The sequence below is a fragment of the Excalfactoria chinensis genome, chromosome 11 (genome assembly GCF_039878825.1).
Source record: "Excalfactoria chinensis isolate bCotChi1 chromosome 11, bCotChi1.hap2, whole genome shotgun sequence".
NCBI lineage: Eukaryota > Metazoa > Chordata > Aves > Galliformes > Phasianidae > Excalfactoria > Excalfactoria chinensis.
Genome location: NC_092835.1, coordinates 18,059,427 through 18,082,748, shown reverse-complemented (window position 1 = coordinate 18,082,748; position 23,322 = coordinate 18,059,427). Strand labels below are relative to the sequence as shown.

General features: G+C 41.3%; 1 protein-coding gene across 3 annotated transcripts in view; it reads right to left on the bottom strand.

Annotated features, from left to right (window-relative positions):
• The window catches only part of PHAF1 (phagophore assembly factor 1), a 33,258-nt gene that overhangs the window by 4,727 nt on the left and 5,209 nt on the right, over positions 1–23,322 (bottom strand). For all 3 annotated transcript variants that reach the window (XR_011904999.1, XM_072346606.1, XM_072346607.1), the window contains 11 exons: positions 21,140–21,223; positions 17,308–17,351; positions 16,956–17,035; positions 12,386–12,480; positions 8,626–8,723; positions 6,394–6,506; positions 4,998–5,131; positions 4,293–4,376; positions 3,507–3,589; positions 2,726–2,769; positions 108–151 (listed from right to left, as the gene is read on the bottom strand). Coding sequence is in view for 2 of the 3 variants with exons in the window: in XM_072346606.1 (XP_072202707.1) it covers positions 108–151; positions 2,726–2,769; positions 3,507–3,589; positions 4,293–4,376; positions 4,998–5,131; positions 6,394–6,506; positions 8,626–8,723; positions 12,386–12,480; positions 16,956–17,035; positions 17,308–17,351; positions 21,140–21,223 (903 nt within the window). In the remaining variant the exon portion in view is untranslated. The remainder of the gene's footprint in view (positions 1–107; positions 152–2,725; positions 2,770–3,506; positions 3,590–4,292; positions 4,377–4,997; positions 5,132–6,393; positions 6,507–8,625; positions 8,724–12,385; positions 12,481–16,955; positions 17,036–17,307; positions 17,352–21,139; positions 21,224–23,322) is intronic.

Sequence of the window (23,322 nt, the reverse complement as noted above, 5' to 3'; positions counted from 1 at the left end):
ATGTAATACAACCACTATTCTTGCTACAAAATGCACTGCAAATTCAGCATAGATCATTTAAGGGGCTTAAGAAAAGGAAGAAACCATTCAGTTCTGTACACATTCACCTTACTGTATGTTGTACATGTTTCAGTCTGTGAATCAGTGCTATCTGTGAAAGAAAAACAGAAAAGCCTTTGTAATTCATGTTCAAACAGACTTCTGCGTAATCCTTTATGTAGGGAGGTTAGTTTAGATAGAAGGAGACATGCAAGCATTACATCTCTGCATATTCAAATTGTCCAGCATTTACTAGCAACAATAATTATAAAAAGCATTGATTAATTCTCCTGTTGCTTGTAAGAATGTCAGCATTAGAGAAAAGACATCTCCGTACAAGTTAACATGCCTACCACAGACACTCCCCAGAATAACACCACATGCCACCGAGGTCCAAACACCACTGCATTTGGAAAGGAGGCTGGCAAAGCTTTGTCAGCTTCAGCTTGGGGCTGAAGTTCCACTGCCTCAAAAATAAAGCAAGCAGAGAGCTTGGGTCCCCCAGCATCACTGCTGCAGAAAGATAAACAAATAGATAACAAACTCACAACCCATGAAATAACAGGAAAAACTGCAGGTGAGGACAGCATCCTATTTATGCTTACAGTCTCAGAACTGCTTTATTTACTGGTGGTTTCAAACGCTATTTTATACATACATTCAGGGACTTCTAAATATTGAAAGCATTTTCTCGAAGCAGTAGGAATGATGCTAGATGCTACTGAAGCCAAACACAGCAAATGGTCTTTAACATGATTGAAAGCCCTTCTGTATTTTCCACCTGTTAAACAAACATGGTCTACTTATGGTGAAATAGCTTAGTGACTGTGCAACTTAAATCTGTCAATTCACTGTCTGAAGCTGAATTACAGGAGAGAGTAAGCATCATACACTGCCACCAGATGGGAAAAGATGGGTTCTTTGTGTGTTTTGTAACATTTGTTTTCAACTTATTTGTCCTCAGCATATCCCCAACAGAAGGGTCAATTAGAAACGAAGCAAGTAAAGGAAAAAAAACACTAAAACAACAATAACATCAAAGAAATGGATGCATACAGAAGAGCCTCATGTTGATACTTGAGCTGAATAAAAAGAATCAGAAACAAATGCATTTCAGGTATTGCACTATGACCTAGGGGAACAGAATTTAATAAAAACCGAACAACTGAGCAGAACTTTCATGCTTATCCTCTTGACTGAGCTACAAATCAATTTTCATGTAAGCCTGTGCATAAAGGCAACATTTTTCTACACACAGAAATTGCTGTGACATCCACGGGAGAATTGCATTTTACACAGTTAAATGCTTTCAGTGAAAACCAATCAAATGAAGAACTGGCCAAACCCTCACAAGCATCTAGTATCCCCTGGACAGACAAAACACACATACTGCTAGTAGATCAGTGTATACCTGCACTAAAGAAGGTTCTTTGAATTGCACTGATTTTCCACCAAAGGAGGTTCCCCCCACACTTTGTTTAGATGACCTGCATGCACAGGGCTGTGCACATCTAAGTATCTCACAGAAATAGCACTGCTATTCCATACGAGAAACTGGGAGCAGCAAACAATGCTATTTCCTGAGCTTGGAGATTTTCAAGTGGACAGTATAGACATACTTAATTTTGCCTACAGCATGTAGATGATGAATGTTTATTGTTTGTTCTCATTCCCACCTACACTACTTTTTATTGAGTATCAATTTGTGCTGAATATCATGAATAAACATTTCAAGAGTGAGTAGCACATCATTAAAAAGTTCAACAGCAAAATGCATAGATCAACTCTGACTAACTCTGCCTTACAGACTCTGAGTGTTTACATACAAAAGAATTCATTTCAGCAAAAGAGAGTGGCACCACTACAGAAAATTAGTGATGTTGCAACTCAGTATCCATGTGATCCAAGCAAGTAGACAAGGTAGTAATAAATAATATTAAAAAGCTGCAGAACTCATCCTTAAGTATTTTTCGCTTCCAAAGAAAAAAAAAATAGAGCAAAAAAATTTCATCTTCAAGATTAGCATAGAATTCCACAGAGTCATTAAGGTTGGATAAGACCACTAAGATCTTCAAGTCTAACCATCAACCTATCACCACCATCAAACCCTAAAAAAACCATAATCCAACCCCTGGTTTCACTGGGATCTGGGGACGAGGGGACTGCTGCCATTGACCAGAGAGGCACCATGAGCTACTGACCAAGGTCCATTGACCACTGACTACAGTGGGACCACGAGTTACTGACCAAGGTCCACTGACCATGGAGAGATTGTGGTCCACTGACCACTGACCATGGAGGGAGCACTGTTTGGGCCCCAAACAACAACCATATTGATTCAGGGCAAAGCAGCAGCACCTTGGTTGGTTTGTATAGCACTCACCCACATTGGTCATAGCACAGGCCCAACACATGGAACACAAAATGAACAGCTATGACCTGCTCTTTTGCTATAATAATCCAGATATGCCTGCCACCTCACAAGTGCTCCTGATCCCAAGGCTTTCCTGCCATAAATTCAGGACCAGTTACCCTTTCCAAGACAGATAGCTCAGCTCCACCTGGCTTATTCTCCTCTCCATCCCAAACTACTTAGGAAAACACATCCATATCTCTATCCTCTGATAATCAAGAATGCATTACAAATGCAAACTCATCATATAGCCACTTTGTGAGACATACTCACCTCGCTTAATGACTAGTGGAATCTTGAATTCACAGCGATGGTAGCTAGAAAGAGAAAATTGTAAAGCTATCAGATAACAGTAGAGCCAACATAAATGACACAGCCAAACCAGGAGCTCCTAATAGGCAGTTTAGTAAAAAGTTTCTTGCATAATAACGCACAAAGGAGAGCCTCAAGATTATCAGTTTAAGAAGAAAAATTACCACTTCCATTTCTACACCAGAAAGGATATCAACCTGGAATGATCTAGCACAATTTTCTGAAGGGTACAAAATGCGACAGACTGTGACAGAATGCGACAGACTGGATAGATAAGTACTCAGCTTAGAAAAAGTACTATAGATTTTTCTAATGCCTTACTGCTTGAAAATATGTCCTCTTTATTCAGACATCCTATCACTTATTCTTTGACTCACATACCTCCTAAATAGCTCACTCTTAAGAAGTATTGGAAATACACAAGAGGACCAAACAGAAAATTTAAGCACTGACTGAAACAGTGTCAAGAAAAACAGCAGCTTATCTTGCCTCTAGCAAGACTGTTTGTATACCAGCTGATTCAAGAACTACTTGATGACATACTTGGCAACAAAGACATCTAAGAGTAAAAAAGAAAATAATAATAAATGATGCGCTAATTATGATGTTTGAAACCTGCACTGGTTACCAGGCACACCAAAGGCACTTGGGGAAAAATTACAGGAACTCTATAAAATGAGCATAAGGTGCCCTTTTCTGCTATCTTAAAATAGTCTTTAGCAGATCAGTTCTTCACACTCACATGTTAAAGTTGTAATGACCAGGATAATTTGTATGCAAGACAAATTTCTTCACCTTGTGAGTGTTTGCATCAAAGAGAATGTCCTGTTGAAGAAAAAGGAAAAACAAAACAGACAGACATGAAGCAACCTGAGACGAGTAACAACAATATCTGCATACAGTATCTGCATACAGTTCCAACCGGAACCAAAATGAATTATGAAAAGTAATTTTTGAGTATGAGACCATTTGTAAATTTAAATAAATAAATAAATAAGCACAATTCCTGCAGCACTTAACCTCAACTGCAGCTTCCTTTGCTCATGTTGGTAATTTTTCTAAGAAAATCTTGTCTGTCTACTAATTATTTACACTAAGCTAGATTACAGCAAAATAGCTGTATTACTACACTAAGGGGGGATATAAAAGTTGAGGTACTTCCCACAGCTCTACAAGCTTTCATCATTGGTACTCTGGCACATTTGTCTCAGTTGTACTGGACAGGAGAATGGACTTCAGAACAAAAAGCTCGTCTGCCTATGCATTAGGCATGGAAGAAGGAGAAAATCAAAGGGGACAAAAAGCACAAGAATGAGGAGCTCAGCATCCACCGCTAGATAAGACAAAACATTACTGAGTGAATTCATAAGTGCTAGAAAAATTTAGTGTTTATTTTCGTATGCAGAGATTCCTAAGGCAGCAAGAGTTTCAGTCTCTCATCCCCCAGAGCCTTTGGCATTCTGAAAGGACTGCTGTTTAAGGAAATCAAAACTTCACATGCATTTGTTTATGGAAGCTTCCCACTCACCACTCCAAGTGTGAAATAATTGAAGAAGTAGTCATTGCACTTCGATGGGACCTGCTTATGGGGCGAGGGTGAGTGGATTTTCATCTGCAAGAATCATTTTTCAGACATTAAAAACACTGCTGAAGATGAATACCACAACAATTGGTTCTCTACATTCAAATCAACTGTCATAATTTCATTTCACTGAAGCCCTTGCTCAAAAATGTCAGATACTGTGCTTCGTGACAAGCCCATCAGCTGCTAGCAGCGGCACAACAGCTTTTTCTTTTTTAGTTATCTGAAGCAGAAGGATTACTAATATGCTGCTACTGTAAAAACATCAGGAAAGGATCAAAAGTTATTTTAACCAAAGTAAAATGTTTTTAAAAAAATAAGCAGTACACACTTGCTATGGCTTACATGGATAGAAATGCCCATTTTATCAACTTCCTTATCATTAAAAATGATACGACAGATTATTATTATTATTATTATTGTTATTATTACTATTACTATTGTTATTATTCTTTTAATTTGCATCAATTCAGCTTAAAATACTTTTAAAAACAAAAAAATGTAGCAGTTCATTCTGGTCTACTGTATGTCAAATTAATTGCTCATCATCTGTGCCACGTGGAAGTTTAACTTTGCTGGCCCTGCAAAGCCCAGGCCCTGTAGTTAAAGTAAGACAGTAACAAAGTCCTGTGCACTACCCAGTGCCCTTACCTTATCTTCAGACTTGTAGAAAACTTTGTGTGGGGACCCCAGAGTGCTCAGCACATCCTGGCACGAATCACCAAAGTACACGCAGCGCTCAAATACCCGCATCTTGGCATCAGCTAACACACCCGGGCCACAGCCTGAGGAACAGGAGGCACCTCTCAGTATCAGAAGGAACCATCAGAGAGTGTCTGTGTTTTTTTACAAATACATCTCACTGAAAACCCGTTACAAAATGAAGGGCTGACACATGTTGCTGTGTGTCAACAAGTGGAAACATATTTGTTTGTGAACCCATCTGCTTTCAGAAATGCAGCATGTATGCGTATGCATCAATTAATTCAAAACACAGGACACATTTAGCTTTGCCCACTGTACATTATTTTCACAGTATGTTATTCACAGAGCTACCTCCCAAATAGAATAAATCAGAAAATTTTGACTTAGTCACCCATAACTTTTTAAGCAAGAGTTATCTCAGATTAACATACCTGCAGAGAACCTCACAGCAGAACTGCTGTATGGCATGTTCTGCAAAGGGCTTTCTGCAAGGTTACACTAGAGGAACACCACATGCCAAGACTGCCTCTTTGCAAGTGGTAGTCTGAACACTGCTGTGACATTTTAGTAATTATTTTATTCACTGGCAACACCTCCCTTAAGCTGCACATACATATCTAACTCAACTTGGCACTCTACCTTAGAAGTGTCCAATTTTTCAATATCATTTACGTTATTACAATGCGATAGCTCGCTCCTTTCCTAGCACACGAAGATATACATTCCCTATCCTAGACAGCTCTCCACTTCCCCCCTTTGTAAAGACAGAAGCAAAGTAACTTGAGGACATCTACTCCACTTTAACCGTTTTATTCTTCAAGTTTTAACCCTTTCCATTTTTTGCATACCAGAAAAGTATTCTAAGTGCTTCCTTAATACATACACAGCTCGTAATCAGCACAAGAAAAAAGCAGGGCCTGCTAGTAAAAAAATTGTTACAAACATCTCAACATTTCTTTCTTAAAAAGACATTGCATTGTTAAAAGTCACTGAAAAATCTCATTTTCAGTCACTGTCTTTCCCTAGTTTCTAAGGTCTGCCAGTCTCTGAAAGCACATACAAGGACAAGTTACGCATCACCCTCTATCATTCTTGCTGCTGATTCCACAGCAAATTAAAGCTGAACTGAATATGAAGTCTCAGGCTATAGCATCAATCTGCTTCCATTCTTGTCAACTGGGATTGCAGAGAACAGCCCTCAATGATGTCTCCCAGGCCAGGAGAACATGACTGAGTTTTGTTTTGCTTCCAATCATTTAAAATAAGGTTATTTAAGACCATTTTGAAAACGCCTACAACTGCACTGCAAAGAGCCTACGGGTGTTCCGGGTGTCACCAATACCTGCAGTGAGTAGGCGAAGCCGTAAACCTGAGGGTCCAGTCCCATCTCTCAGCACATCGACGTTCTCAGCATATACATTGCCAAGGAAACAGCTGAGGGGCATCAAGGGAGCCCTGAAACCAACCACACAAACACGTACATAGGACACAGTCTTCCAATGTACGATTACCAAGCTGATGGCAGTTCACTGGAACAGAGCATGTTAATTTAGACAAAGCAGCATCAAGCTCAGACTGAAGATGAAAAGTTAAATTTCACATCAGGATTAGAAATCCTGGAGAAAAAGAAAAGGAATAACAAGGCAGGATTCAAACAAAGGACCCTTACTATTAATGAAACCAACAGCAAGTTTCAAAAACTCTAGAAATTACTACATCTAGCCTCTGAATAGCTCCTATGAAGACGTGTCATTTCAGACTTTGTGCAGCAAAATAGAGGTTGTATGATCTTTAAAGGTACTTAATACATGAACTAGCTACATCACCTAAGTGCTGCAGAAGCACTTTCACCACGTGCCCTCACTGCACCTGGGAACATAACCCATAGTCATAGAAACACAGAATCATAGAACAGCCTGTGCTGAAAAGGCTCACGATGCTCATCCAGTTCCAACCCCTTGCTATCTGCAGGGTCGCCATCCACTAGACCAGGCTGCCCAGAGCCACATCCAGCCTGGCCTCGAATGCCTCCGAGGATGGGGCATCCACAGCCTCCTTGGGCAACCTGTTCCAGTGCGTCACCACCCTCTGGGTAAAAAACTTCCTCTTAATATCCAAGCTTAACCTCTCCCCTGTCTCAGTTTAAAACCATTCCACCTTGTCCTATCACTGTTCACCCTTGTAAACAGACGTTCCCCCTTCAGGTACTGGCAGGCCACCATAAGGTCTCTCCAGAGCCTTCTCTTCTCCAAGCTAAACAAGCCCAGTTCCCTTAACTTTTCCTCAAAGGAGAGATGCTCCAGCCCTCTGATATCTTAGTGGCCTCCTCTGGACCTGCTCCAAGAACTCCACGTCCTTTCTGTACTGGGGGCCACAGGCCTGGATGCAGCACTGCAGATGGAGCTGGGTAGAGGAGGACAATCAACTCCCCCTCCCTGCTGGTCACCCCTTTTCTAATGCAGCGCAGAACACAGTTGGCCTTTTGGGCTGCAAGTGCACAATGCTGGCTCACGTCTGGCTTCTCATCCTCCATGATGTCCAGAACATAAAAGCAGCTTGTGTAGATAAACCATACACGATCACATTGCTTTCCTGGGTCTCGTTTTAATTCAATTTCAGTAATATCTGAGAAGACTATCCCAGGAACCAGCAAGATACCCTTCAATCAAACAGCTGCTTTATTTGTGCTTCAGTTTGATGGGGCTTTCTCCTATATGTCAGTGGCTGAAGCTGCAGGGCAGGCAACATGAAGTGGCTGAAGCTGGCAAACATGAGCAGCACAGCCCTGTATCAGTGCGTGCTCTCACTGTAGCACAGCACGGCATGGATGGACCCAGACATTTCTCTAAAGTGCATATTTCTAATTAAGAGAAAGTGTCCATGTAAACAAGGTTTCTTCCTTCCTTAGTAGTAATCCACTAATGCGTTAACCTTCTCCTGCCATTAAATTGCAATCATCTAATTTTAAGTTGAGTAGCAAACTGCAGGAACAGTGTTTCTAGAAAGAGCAAAACATCAAATGCTGTACAATAAATTACTGCTTAGAAGAGGGCAGAACACAATGCCACAGAAAACACTATGCTCAAACACAGCTATTCCATCAGTTACCTCCTGGGAGCAGTAAACTCAGACAGGGAATTGAAGACATATAGGCTATATGGTAGATTACACATATGGCTAAAGTTTTAAAATAATTTATTTTTATATTGCAAGAGAGTGTAAGACTCTTGGCAAGGTTCTGCCATGATGTAAATAACACCAATACACTACCAACTGACTGACTGCCTTACACGAGGAGTTGCATTTGTCTAGAAGAAGAGTTGTGAGTAGCAAAAAACAAAGTAAGTAGCAAGAATCAAACCAGCACTTGATAACAAGGTCAGAGGACAATGCCTATAGTAACTGGAAAGAGGTTTATATCTGAAGGCGTTCTGAACACTACCTAATTCCTAGAAGACTGAAATAAAAAACTGAGTTTATATAACCACATTTAGCATTTGCAAAACCCTACATAAATGAGGAGGAAATAGCGCAAATAGTAAATTATCAAAACTGTACAACCAGCCATACGCACTTGGTATCCTGCAGGCTGTTTCCATTGTAGATGTACATGCGTTTCACAGTCGCACCATGTGGAATTTGCAGAGAAGCCAGACCATGTGCAAAGTTAGGCTGAGGAGGCAGAGAATCACCCTTGTTAACCTGATGCAGTAGAAACTCTTCAGGTCAAATGTTACATTAGAAATACAGTACATACTTACCAACCCGGGTGAGTCTCTAGTCAAACACATGGAGGCAAAAAGTAAAAATATCCACCCTTGTACATGGTGTGAGTTTACATTACACTACTTGGAGATTCCAAAGCTGGGGTGAAGTGCTCACTACACTGATCCACCAAAAGATGGCACTAGTTTGTCAGTTAGCCATGTGTGCAACGTGTGCTATGAGAATTCAAGTTTTCTTGGTTTTACCACCACGAAGTAGAAATTTAAGAACATTTGAACCGATAGCCTATTTCTGAGAACTTAAATACAACCTATTAAAAGGTTGAAATTCTTTTTCCTCTTCCACTGCATTAATTTAATCCTTTTAACACTGATGCTGGTTTGCAAAATGCCTTCACCTGGTGAACGCTCATTCACTGCATAGATCTTCTGCTCTACTTAACATCACATTCTTACTCTTTCAGACTTTTGATATAAGAACTGACCTTCATAGGAGTTCAGCCATTTAATTTATAGATGCACTTGCAACTTTTACAAGAAAAGGTATTTTCTTGGGATATTCTATTTGGATTATCGTTAGCTTTCAGCTTTTCTCCTTTGGATAAGGATGGAAGGGAAGCCAGCAAGGCTGATGTCCTAGTTATAGGCCACCCAAACAGGATGAAGAGGCAGATTCTACAAGCAGATAGCAGAAGTCACACAACTTCTCATATTTGCTCTTGTTGGGGATTTTAACTTACAGATGTCTGCTTGAAATATTGTACAGCAGAGAGAAACACAGTCAGGAAGTTCTTAGGGTGTGCAGAAGGCAGCTTCCTGACACAGCTGGTAAGAGCCTGCCACAGGAGGTGCCCCACTACACCTGCTGTTTACAAACAAAGAAGGACTGGTGTGATGGTCAGAAGCCACTTTGGGCGTAGTGACCATGAAATGATACAGTTCTCTACTGTTGCTTAAGTCAGGAAGGGGATCAACAAAAATGCTACTTTGGACTTCTGAAGGGTTGCCTAGGACACTGGTTGGGAGAGTCCCTTTGGAAACAGTTTACCCACTTTGGAAGAAGGGTCAGGCAGCTCAGGAAGAGCACAAGGAGGTTGCTAGGATATGCAGAGAGAAAAGCATAAAGGAGAAAGCCCAGATAGAATTTATTTGGGCCGCTGTTGCAGAAGATAACAAAAATCTCTTTTACAAATACATTAGCAACAAAAGGAGGGACAAGGAGAATCTCCATCCTTCATTGGATGCAGCAGCAAACACTACCAGAGATAAGAAAAAGGCTGAGATACACAATTCCTTCTTTGCTTCCATCTTCAACAATCAGACCAGTTATGCTCAGGGTACTCAGCCCTCTGAACTTGAAGACTGCAATGGGGAGCAGAACAAACCTCCACACTTCAGGAGAAAATAGACATCTGCTCTACAAGGGGCCAGATGGGACCCACCCAAGGGTGCTGAGAGAACCAGCACAACTGATTGCCACGCAGTATTCCAACATTTATCAGCAATCCCAACAGATCAGCTAGGGAGGTTCCTGGCAACTGAAGACTTCCTAATGCAACGCCCACCTACAAGAAGGTTGGAAGGAGAATTACGGAAACTACACGCCTGCCAGCCTGACCTCAGTATCAGGGTAGGTCACGGAGCAGATCATCTTGAGTGCAATCACATACAAGGTGTGGGACAGCCAGGGATCAGCATGGTCCTGCCTGAGTAACCTCACCTCCTTCTATGACCAGGTGACCTGCCTGGTGGATGGCAGAAAGGCTGTGGATGTAGTCTAGCTGGACTTCAGTAAAGCCTTTGACTCCATCTCCCACATAGTTCTCCTGCAGAAGATGGCAGCCTATGACTTGAACAGGTGTATCCTCCAGGGTCAAGATTAGGGCAGGGGACTGAACAGGGGACTGAGCACACCCTCTAAAAGTCTGCAGATGACACCAAGTTGGGAAGAAGTGCAGATCTGCTTGAAAGCCGGAAAGCTTTTCACAGGCATCTGGATAGGCTGGATCAATGGGCTGAGGCCAATTGGATAAGGTTCAACAAGACCAAGTCCCAGGTCCTGCACTCTGGTCACAACAACCCCACGCACAACTACAGGCTTGTGGCAGACTGTCTGGAAAGCTGCATGGCAGAAAAGGATCTGGGGGTGTTAGCTGACGGCCAGCTGAACATGAGCCAGCAGTGACCACAGAGACCAGTGGCATCCTGGCTTCTATATTCAGAAGAAAAGCAGCCAGCAGGACAGGGAAATAATCATGCCCCTGTACTCAGCCTTGGTGAAACTGCACTTCAAATACTGTGTTCAGTTTCATGTCCCCCACAGCAGAAAAGACGGTAAAGCCCTGGAATTGTATCCAGAGAAGGGCAAAGGAACTGAAGGGTCTGGAGAACAAGTCTAATGGAGAGAGCTGATGGAACTGAGGCTGTTCAATCTAGAGAAGTATCTTAAGGTAGATCTCGTCACTATGCAACTCCCTGAAAGGAGGCTGTAGTGAGGCAGGGGTCAACCTCTTCTCCCAGATGACTACTGGTAAGACAAGAGGTTGCAGCCTCAAGTTGTACTATGGGAAGTTGAGGTTCAAGATTAGGAACAACTTCTCTGAAAGAGAGGTGAGGTGCTGGCATGGGCTGCTCAGGGAGAAGAGGTGTCACCATAGAGATACAGCAGCGATGGAGATGGTTAGTTGGCACGGTGCACTGGGGTTACAGTAGACTAGATCATCTTAAAGGCCTTTTCTAACCTTAACGATTCTAGTATTTCTGAACTCAGCTGACCTTCATTACTGCTAAACGATTACTTGCCCTAAACAGCTCCATGCTTTCTCATATGTTGAAATACAACTTCTATAGAGCTAAGCCGCGACATGAAAAAATGCCACCATGGTGGTTGAACTCTCACACTTTGATTTGACCCTTTTCTGTTTTACTACCGGTTTCATACTGCACACGTTCTTTTTACTGAGGACCACAGACAATAAAACTGAAAGCAGCCCCAGCCTCATACAAAACTAGTCCTAAGTTTGTTTTTATTAGCACAGGTGAAAATCACAAAAGATGTGACTTTATTTCCAAAGATTTCAGAAAACAGTAACGCATTCAATCATTCAGTAATTCATGCAAACATTTAGCCAACTGTGTCAACAGGCATCACAAATAAAGCTCATTCACTTGGCTTTCTAAAAGCATACACGCTGAAGGACACTTAAGACAAAAATGTATTTTACAAACCCTGTCCTAGATTTGTTGCATAATCACTATGACGAGATTCAAAAATATCTGATAAAAAAAAGAGCTTCACATTAGACTGCCTAATATTTATTTATTTGCACAGAGGGAGCTCGTATTTTTAGCACATTCTTTTCAACAACAGAATTATTAGTCCTGGTGCATGACACAAGCAAAAGCTCTAAGTGTGTGTAGTCTGAGAAAAGGAGGAAAATGTTTTAACGCCAAAATGAATACACAGCACAAATAAGAGCACGACTGAGGATTTAAATTTCTTCCAAATTACTAGTTTCTTTTACTTGCAGGCTAGACACGCTGTAGGTGATATTTTGCAAGTACCATAGAGGCAAAAAGACTATCCATTAACCAAGAATGATTGCTGACCTCGTACTTTGGAGTTTCAGTCCAGGAGTCTAGCTGAAAAGAAAACGACAGTCCTCTGAAATTGAGGTGAAAGAGCTGTTCAGCTGAATTATACACTAAAAGAGAAAAAAAAGAAAGGAAAAAAACAGTTGCAAAAATTGACAAAATTCCATGGCAGTTCACATCTAACTGCACTTTCATAGCAGGTCAATTAATTTACCAGGTCTGAGGATGTGGTTGGGAGGAACACAATCACACAGGGCACTAACTGGTTTGCTGCTCATTTGTTGCAGTCAAAAGACAGCACTAAAAGAAACCTGAAATTTATTAAAGTAGGAGTTGCCTATATAAGACCATAGGCACTAATATATCCCTAATGATGCAATTACACAACGCAACAATCACTTAACATCATTAAAATAGTTTCAGCAGCTACTATTACCACTAAACAACTCTGTTTTCTGCTGTGTGACACTTGTACAGCACTGCCCAAGAGGTGTTTCAAGCATAGGAGCCCAAAATGTTGGTCAATTTGGTATTTCACACCTCTGGAATGAAAGCTCCTCAGTTCAAGTGGGAAAAACTCAGAGGTCCTGCCTTGTCTTTACCAAGGGGAGCTCCAGCCTGCATGCCACAGTAACACAAGAAGACATCAGACACACAAGTCCTGATCCGCCTGTAACAATAATTAAAACTAGCATCATCAGAAACATTCACTGATAGGCCAGCTTTTAAAAAGGATAATACATCCGGGCATGCACAGACTTCCAGTTGCCATCATGTCACGAATGTCCTGATTTATTGCAATTAATTGCTCAACATCATCTATAAAACAGCAATAAAAGTCACCCCACTGTTTATTCTGACGAGACATTGTTTTGTGAGACTGTGGAAAGCTTAAAAACAATGCCTGGAGACTGGCAGCTCAGGAGCAGCTCTGGAACCAATGCTGCTGGGTTCAACCTGCCCCTGGTAGCCGCTGGGTGGAACACAGTGTTCCTCTGACACACGGAAGCTGGATCATCTGAAGAAAGGTTTGAAAACAGCAGAGGCAAAACAACAAAAACATCACAATGAAGAAACCCCGCAGCAAGAGAAGCTGCTTTCCTCCACTTATGCAGTTGAAATTGGTTCAGTGTTGTTTTTTTTTTTTGTTTTTTTTTTTTTCTTCTTTTTTCTTATGGTTTCACATTTAAGAAAACATAGCAACTTATCATTTAGAGCGAAAAAGCATTTCATTGTGGCTTTGTTTTTGTTTGTTTTTAAAACAAAGTGCCTTTTAGATGTTCAGCTTCAGAGACATGTCACAAGATAGCCGTATGATGCCAGACTGCCCAGGATAGAAAAATAATGGTTAGGCAACAAGCACTAAGCTTTCAGAAGTCATCGTTTGTCTTTGCTGCAGAATGTGCTGGTTAAGAGCATTTTCCCTGCCCATCACTCACAGCAAAACGTGTGGGGAGAGGGAAATGTTTTGATCTGCAGGAAAATTACACAAGTCTCTCTCATGTGATAAATTATGATGCATCTTTTCCAAAGCCCACAGCCAGCTGGAGAAGTGTTTTTCCCCTAGTCATGCCAAGTGTGATATCTGATTATACACATCGCATCGATTCCCCACCCCCTGCAATGTTTGTTGATGTTGAGATTTAAAGGGCAAGGAACTTACTTATCCCTAAGGTCTCTCATATGTCCCTCAAGATCCTATGTCACAAATACCTATGTGGGTTTTTTAGTTGTTAGGGGTTTTTCTGGATTTTCTGGATGTTTTTTGTTGTTTTTTGTTTGTTTGTTTGTTTGTTTTTGGTTTTTTTTTGTTTTTTTTGGTTTTTTTTTGTTTTTTTAACTCACTACCCAGGTACCCTGCAGACTAACTCTGCTAGAAATAGCTGAATTTGCAAAACGACCTCTTTATTCTGGGAGAGGGAATGGGAGGGAGCCTGCCTTCCAGGAAAGCAGCAAAGTGTGGGCAGCTGGGAAAAGTTCCCATGGAGCTGGATGGGACAAAGCCACAGCTACCAGCAAAGCAGAGCCAGTCCTGACCAAAACAGAGGTAGAGTCAGAAGTCAAGTCCCACTGGTTTCAAGAACAAGACTTTTCTGGCACCCCAGGAGAGCCTGGGCAACCTCTGAGAGCTACAGAGCTGGAGAACAGGGGTCTCCCCCCTACAGTAACTCCACTGTGACACTCTCTCTGACAGCCGTTCAGTCCCACAACCCTTACCCACACTGAACAGTGCTTGGGCAAGCAGCCACATCCACAGGATGTGACTACAACAGAATCACTGGCAGGAACAAGCGCTCCCCAGGAGAAGCTCAGGTCAGGAGACCATGGAAAGAAGATGGAAAAGTGGTATAAAGCCTTGGTGTTCATGAAGCTGTTGACCTTCAGAGCACTCACATTTCAATCAGCTCCATGGCAAAGATACTGCAACACTCCAAAACTAACATCAGCCAAAGGTAATGAAGATGATTACAATTTTTCTGATGACTTTTCCTTTTTCTAAACCACTGATTGGGCAAAACCAGAACTGCTCACTGAAGGTTTCAACAAGAAAAAAAACAAACACAAAAATAAAACCAACAACACTGCTAACCTTTTGAAATATCCTTTGAAACTACCACTGTGTCCTGTTGCAGGAAAGTTCTGCTGCAACCGCCTTGGTTTAAGGGAAATCCAAATTCTGTTATGAAATTCTAGTGGATGTTAACACAGAGAGACAAACAGAATACTCTTCATCTTAGAGAGTTTGCACTGGCTTTTATGGGAAATAACAGTACAAAGGAGAGAGAGATGGCTGTGTCATACTGTCATTGATAGAGATCGGCTTTTGGTCCTTTTGTCACGCTGCAATGGGGAAAGTTTGTCTTCCCATCTTTCTCAAATTTTTGGTGGGGCACAAAAGCACTACAATCCCCCCCCTCCCACATCCTGAAAACTACTACGTTGTATCTGTTTGCTTGGATTTGCCTTTTCTGTTTAAGGAAAAAGAAAATAACCAAAAATTTGCACTGCGTGATACACTTCAAACATTCTTTATGACCGAACTGCTTACTATAGAGCACTTACTCTAAGTAGGCTGTTAATGGAACATACTGGATTTCCAAAATTAAAACTGAGCAAGCACTTGCACACTAGTGAAGCAGTGACTGAAGCCAACAGCTTAAATAGGTTTGCATATCTACATGTCACCAGGTGAAAACTATCATCAGATTAAGCAAGCAAGTTTTAATTGAATGTGCCAGGTGCATGAGGATCTGGCAAGCCTGAGAACACGTGATTCCAAACTACATATTTAAGTGCTTGCATGCAAATTTAATACAGTAATAAAACATGCTAGTCCTATTATAAACAGAAATGATCATCTCATCTGTAAGTTTCACAACACCACAATTTTACATTAGCTTTTTCTGAATATTTGCAAATAGTCTTCGTCACAGAACAAATCAAAAGTTGCTAATTGTTAAGGGCATGGAGCCACATTTACCCTTCCTAAACTCTATGAAGTTCTTGTACACACTATTTCCACAATAGCTAACTATAGATCTCAGAGTTTGCCCAAAAGGAAATGCTAAGATCATGACTGAAGTGAAATTTAAAAAGGCTTACTCTGATCCTTGGAGTATTACGGCTTGAAATCTTCAGAACTCCATTTATCTCCATCTGATATTCAACCACTACAGCAGGCTTTTGTGCAACTATATTACTTGTGCCACAAGACCCTCTACAGTTAATAAATCCTGTTTTGTGATGCACAAGAAACCGCCTGCAGAGAGTAGGCATAAAGACTGGACGTGCAACCACCAGCGACCACAAAAAGTTCCAGTCTTTCTGGGATCACCCTGACTACAGCAAACAGACCCAGTTGAGCTAAAAATAGAAAAAGATATTCTCAACCACATGTAGTTCAACTTCTTTTCCATTATTCTAATTTGGGGCTCCATTTCTGAGCAGTTTAATTAGAAATATCTTCCTCTTCTATTTCACCATTTGCTTATTTTCATCATCTAGCAAACCCCCCAGATGAACTCAATTTTCACATGTAAGCAGAGGACTGCTATAGAGGTGTTAAAAGCCAAGTAGCTCTGTAAAAGCCACTGTGGGTTCAAGTCACGTTACAGAAACCTGCCCCAGTCCTGGTCATGCTGCCCCAAGGCTTCGCATCTCCCAGCAGCAGGAAGGGGGTGCAGAGAGATGCAAACTAAGTTTCTCAGAGCACAGAGCTCCAGCAAACTGTCCTGGCTCTACGTGGAGATCAGCTCAAATGTCTGTATGGTCATGGTATACTTAATCCCTAAGGACACGTAAGAGCATACCACGCACAAAAACGTGTAAAAACAACAGTAGCAACAACAAAGCTCAGAATTTTCTGGTACTGGCAGTTCAAGAGAGATCGTTAATGATATCTGAGAGCATTCTGTGCCAATGACTCTAGCCATAAAACATGGCCACTCTGGAACACAACTTCAAATTATTTGAGAACAGGAGTCTCTACACATTTCTCCAGGCAGACATACACAGGAAAGACTTTAAAGAAAAAAAGTCACTCAATCTAGGTTTACTTCTCATTCCCAGAAATATTTTGACTTACCTCCTGGATGTGTTGCTCCAAACGACTGATCAATTTGTTCTATGGTTGGAGCAATTGCCTGAGAGTTAAAATGGACACCACTGAAAAACAAAATGAGTCTGCCCTAAGAGTACTGAATGGATGATATAAGCATTTACTAAAGGCAACAACACATTTAAATTGGAGAAGTCTCCAAGAGCAAAGGAAATGAATAACCTTCTTCAAATACTGCATTTGATTATCTACATTTATTTATTAGCAGTTATTGTTTTCTTAATGAGAATGGTTGAAAATGAGTTCAGAACAAAATAAAGGAGCGGAACTAGTCACTGGAATAAAAAAAAAAAACAAACTGTCAGAGATCTCAACTTACCAATATTTTAACTTCACTTTAGTCAAGTCATAAACTTCAATCACCTGAAAAACAGAAACAAACATTACCATATTTGCACACCATAACAGGCAAATTCTTGTCAGAAGGCAGGGAAGGTAAAGCCAGCTTGTAATGCTTGGTCCTTTCCCTATCAGTTCTGCTAGGATAAATCTCAGAATAACAAAACTCCACAAACTCATTCAGCAATGGCACATCCAAAATAGTATTGAAGAACAGCTGTGGACTCAGCGTGGTACCCCTGGATCCTGCGTAGAACAATACTGATGTGCCTCTCCAATAGCATGCCAGCATCTTGATTTCTGCATAGACTACAATTAGGCAAGACCAAAAGTAAGCCACTTAGGGGATCCTCTCATGAAAACCAAGCAGCAGGCCATCCTTTGGGTCACTCCTACTACCCTGAACAGTGCTTTTACAGGGCAGCAATTCCTAGTGCTGACTGCACCACTTCCACTTCAACTTTTTTTTTTTTTTTAAAAAAAAGGAAATGCTAAATACAGCAAAACTAAGCAGTAACATTCCCTATCTATCTCTCCAACCACTGCAGAAAACATAAAGAGTAGTCCACAAGTAACCAAAGCCACAGTACATATTCTAACATGTATATTTAATATTTCACACTTCATCCCCTGGAATCATTAATATGCATGTCAATAGTAAGTTGGCTCTTTTGTTCTAAATACATTATTGCAAACTGGCATTCAAGAATGATTTTATGTGATTTTTGGGTGACTGTTACTACATTTCTGGGGCTACACTGGACATTAGACAGATTATAGATCAGCAAGTAATCATGGTCAAACAAACTCTTCTTCCACACTACAGTCGTGTTCCTCTGTCTGCAGGAAAAGGAAGATGGGCAGAGCCCATCATAATTTCTGTGGAGAAAAAAGTAAAGTGCTCTTTATGCTTTGGAAGGATGCACTGTTCAGCTGGAGCACAAAGCAGAACTCCGCAGGGACCATGCCTCTGTGTGTGGCTGTAAAGCCTAAACGTATCGCCAGCTAAGAATGAAGTCCTGGTTTGGGGAGATGCCTGGCAAATAACCCTACATAGAGCTACATGCAATGCCCCAACCACTATATATTAAAAAATGAAAGAAAAAATAAAATTAATAAATCAACATTCAGTGGTATGCTGTTGACTCATAAAAAGCAGGAAGAGTTCTCTGAAGCATGTCTAGTTTCCTTGGGAAGCCCACATTTCAAGACACAACCAACAAGCATAGCACAAAACGCATGACTAAAATTACAGCAAAGCTACCCTAAAGAAGAGCAAACAGATTCCTCAACAGACAGACGCTCTCCTGAAATTCTGCTGAACACAAAGAGACAGAACAGAGAGCAACAAAAGAGAACAGCCAATGAAGGGCAGCACGTTGCAGCACGAGGTGCCCACCCCATGGAGAAATGTGCTGCCAGTAAGCACCAGTTTGCCATCAGCCCTGTTCCCACAATTTGGGTGGTAGATCAATTCACATCAACACTGTTTTTGGCTTACCACAAAGGAAGAAACAAGCACAGCTCCGCAAAATTTAGATCTAGTCCAAAAATCTTGTCAAAATCACAAACAACATAGATTGAAGAATCAGTGCAACAGGCCACAGCACCAGAAAACAACTCATTTTGAAGCCACAGAATATTAGCTTGATTCGTTCTACATATAGAGGAACATACAACTGAGAAGACCAATAACAACTGTCTGCCTACACCACTAGAAGGCAGTTAGTTGGCCCAGCAGCGTAAAATCTGCAGTTTAGTCACACAAGCTGTTGTGATGGATCCTACCAAGTACAAATCACAGATGTGTCCAGGTGTCTTCTAATCGGCCATAATAGCAAAGCACTATAAAACTAACTTCCTCTCCCCATGGGAGCTGGACAGAAGTCACTACAGTAAAATTCACAGTGGAGTAATGCTTTCACAATCTGACCCAACCTCTTCCACATCAGCTACAAACTCGCATAACATCCGCATTGCTTTGGGTCCTGAAAGTGAACAGAGGGCCTACACAGACATCCTGGAGCTCCCTGAACAGAGAGGAAACTTTTTAGGAACGCTGCTACCATGAGCTACTTCGGCTCTGCCAAGTCCTTCAATTCTTGTAGCTTTCTTCCAACCTCTTTCTCACAACTAAATCCAAAAGCAAGACTGCATTTTTGAAAAAGAAAAAAAAAAAAAAAAAGACAAATCACAGAAAGCAAAGAATGAAGAAAAATACTCCAATTCTTCAGTTTAGCTGCTGCTGAGCAACACTGAAAACAGTGTCACACCTCAAAAACAGGCATTACTTATTCTAAACCCACACTATTCCTCCAGCAAGTGCTGCCGCTCACTTCTAAGCAACTCCACAGAATTTCTGCAAAGCTTCTGGATCAGTTTTACAAGTAGTTTTCATTGCACTGCATGTTTTTACACAGCTTTTCTCTTCACAGTTCACAAGCAAGAAATACATCGCTTGATCACTGAATTGCTACATAGCAGAAGAGGTTGGTCAGTGTGCTCAATTTTTAAACAAAATACTTCAAAAACATTACAGGGAGAAAGGCAAGGCAAAAAAACCTGCATGTTTTTGTACAACAGCACTGAAGTGATACCAAAGCAAAACCTTCGGATGCAAAGTCATGGCTAGTGCTACCTGTAGTAATTCAACAAGCAGACAGTGACATTCAAGTGACTGGAGAGGAGTAAGACATCTGCTTGGAGAGATTTGGTTTTGAGTTCCACCTCCTCAGAAAACAAAATTTTTTTGCCAAGGTTTCCTACAGGTGTAGGTTACATTGATAAAGGTTACATCGATAAAGGTCTATCTGACAAAGAATACATGAGATTTTAATCGCAAGAACCGTAAATGCAAGTAAACAATCTGAATAACTGTAAGTTCCAAATCTTAATAAAAAATAAAAAATCATGTTGCTGTAGGAATGAGTTTACAAAGCAGAAACTTTCACAAGGCAGTTACAAACTGAAATCTCCCAGAATAAAATGCTTGTGTTACAGGTTACTACTGACTCCAATAACCACAGAGTTGGGCTAGATGTAATGATTTTACAGCAGAAGCATCTGAACAGCTTCATCTGCTGCTATGCTCTTTGAATGATTTGGAGATGGATGTTTCGCTGCTGTTTTTATCAAGTAAAGGGAAGGCAGTTGCAGCTCTGACTGTTGCAAAGCCTTGGAGTATGGATGTGAGCACCACACTCCAAAGCTAACTCTAGGGTAAACACAGATTTTCTGGCCTCACATTTAACCCCACACTTCTGCTTTCAAATGCTAACCGTCCAACAGCTTGGCAGTTGCAGCAGAGCACTCACACACCATTAGCCCCACCAGCCCCTGGGCACCGAGAGAAGAGAACTGTGCTCAGATGACTGTTTGCCAAAGCCTGAATCTGTGATCATCCCAAATACTGAGGAGATACAGAGATTTTAAATGCTGCGCTTATGAAAGCTTTTTAAAACACTGTAATGATTCAGCCATATCTCTGCAGTCCCACAGTGATCCATTTCACATCAGTTTTACAACAGACTTTTGGAGATCATAAATGCCATGGGAGGTTAGCAACCACCCACTCTTTATTTTGCTTCTCAACTACGTACAGCATCCTAGAGAGGCAGAACAGTACTCAGTCACCTGAAAGAGCAGATGTGGAACTGCAAAAAAGAAATGCAGTTCATTATCACAAGGCAGCACTAAATATGGTACATTAAATGCATAAAAGGATCACATGCTTATTTACATTACTTTAACTGTCAGTATATCCCAGGGCTTAGTCTCACACTCTTTTCCTTGTAGGAAGGGTGTTTTATTACCTTAAGTCTCTGATTGAAAGCATCAAACAGCAGTTTGATTCCATCCTGAGTCAGGTTAAGGATGAGGTCGTGGCTAAGAGGTGACTGCAAAACAAGAAAAGCTGTTAGGCCTGTAATTTCAAGGCTTCTCCATTCAGATATATAATCAGTGTACAGATAGGTTACCAAGGAAAAAACAAAACTGCCTCAGAAAACAATTGTTTGTTCAATTAATACGTATAATGCAAATACATTTGGTGAAAGCTTTCAATGCCTTCTTACAGCAACAAATAGGGTCCATCTTCAAGCAACAAATAGGGTTTCTGAATCTCCCAGAAGGGCATCTGTCCATTAAGTTGAGAGAGAAAATGAGCATCCTCAGAAACAAACACATCAAGCTTAGTATCACACACAGGCATCACACAGGGCAGTCTGCAACAATCCTGGCACATGGAAATAACAGCACATCTCACATCTTGCATCACAACATCACTCGACAGAAGGACAGTGAGAGAGCTCTCCACTTCAGAAAGCCAGGAGTGTCAGTCTTCTTCAGACCTGAAAAGAAAGGCTTCAGACTCTTCTGTTGTGAGTTTTGGTTTCCATAGTTACCGTGAATCATAACTCAAGGCCTAATTTGCAGTCTGCCACAGTCAATAGGAGACATTCCACTGGCTTCCCTGTGTCTGGACAAGCTCCACACTACCTCAGCCTGCTGCGAAGCTCCGGAAGCAGCTCACTCCTGCACTGGTACAACTCATGCATATACAGCCTGCTGGTCCCAGTTCAGCTACTTGATATTCTACTACACAAAACACACTTCACACTTGCTCTGAAAAGCTCTACCCTCCATAACTGCCTGCTCAGAGGAGGAAAGAGGTTACATGAGGGGCTGGTGGCAGTACTCATGCCCTAGAGCTGCTCCAGTTGGTTATCCAGCAGAAGATCGACAGAGAATGGGACATCGGGGGTACATTCTAGCTTCTGTATGAACAGCCACATCATACAGCCCTTCTTAAGAATTAAGCAGTCTTAAAACTGCTACTCTACTTCTTTGTTCTACTGGAAGAAGTCTGCATTTTGACTGCCAGAATTCTAGGTTTCATCCCAAACTGTCTCATCTCCTTGCTGCCATGCCAGCACCATAGCCTGCATACCCTCAGCTCCCACCCCTTTCCAATCCACATCCTCAGCATCACATTGCTAGGTCCAAATGATCCTGAGGGCTTTCAAGCCCCTGTACTGCTGATTCTCCTTCTCCATTCCCGTTGCTTTCTCCCCTGACGCTATCTGAAGTCCTAACAGCACCCTACACAGCATTAATACTTCACTCACAGTTACTGACAAAACTCTTGTGATACAGTCTAGAATTGAAGCAGCACTGACCTAGAGCCACAAGTCTGAGAATAAAGGTCTAATTCTGATCCTAGGAGAGTTGTTTTTTTCCTTAAGACCCTTACAAAATGAATTTAGAAAGGCTACAGATTCAGCAAAAAAACTGTGATGCATTACATTTAAAATACATATCCCATCTCAGAGCTACCGCACTGTTGATCTGCATCTCATTGGTTTCTAAGCAGGCTATTCCAAAACTAATGAGAGCATTACAAGTACTTGTGAGTGGGTGAGGAAAAAAAACACAACTGCGGAAAAGTCTGCTAATTATCTTAGCCAAATGCTCCTATACTCCGCTGGTACAAATTTAGTTCTTGTGACTTTCAGCATGCAAAAGAGAAGCACAGGTATGAAGAAGGAAGGTGCCAGGCAGCGGGGGAGAGAAGGACCTTCCTAGAGGAAGAGACAGATGAGCCATACTCCCAGTCTGCACAAAGCTGCAGAAACAACCATCATCACTGTACCAACACAATTCCAGAGGAAGGGATTGTGGAAAAGACACAAAGGCATTTCAGCACACCACTTAATATGAACAAGAGTTAAAATTCTTCATTTCACAGAAAAGGGTTCGTAAAGATTTGGCACTGTTTGGGCATCCCATTTACGTCAAGTTAAAAGGAGAGATGTGGGCAGATTTAATTGCATTTAATTGTCGTATTAATTTTTGAAAGGAAATGCTTGCTGCCAGAGTTCTAGAATCAGAAATGAGCTGGAACAACTTGAACTAAGTAAATGTCTCATAAGAGGTACAGGTCCAACATGCCTTCTAGCACAGGACTGCTCACCCTGTGACTCTACAAAACCAAGAG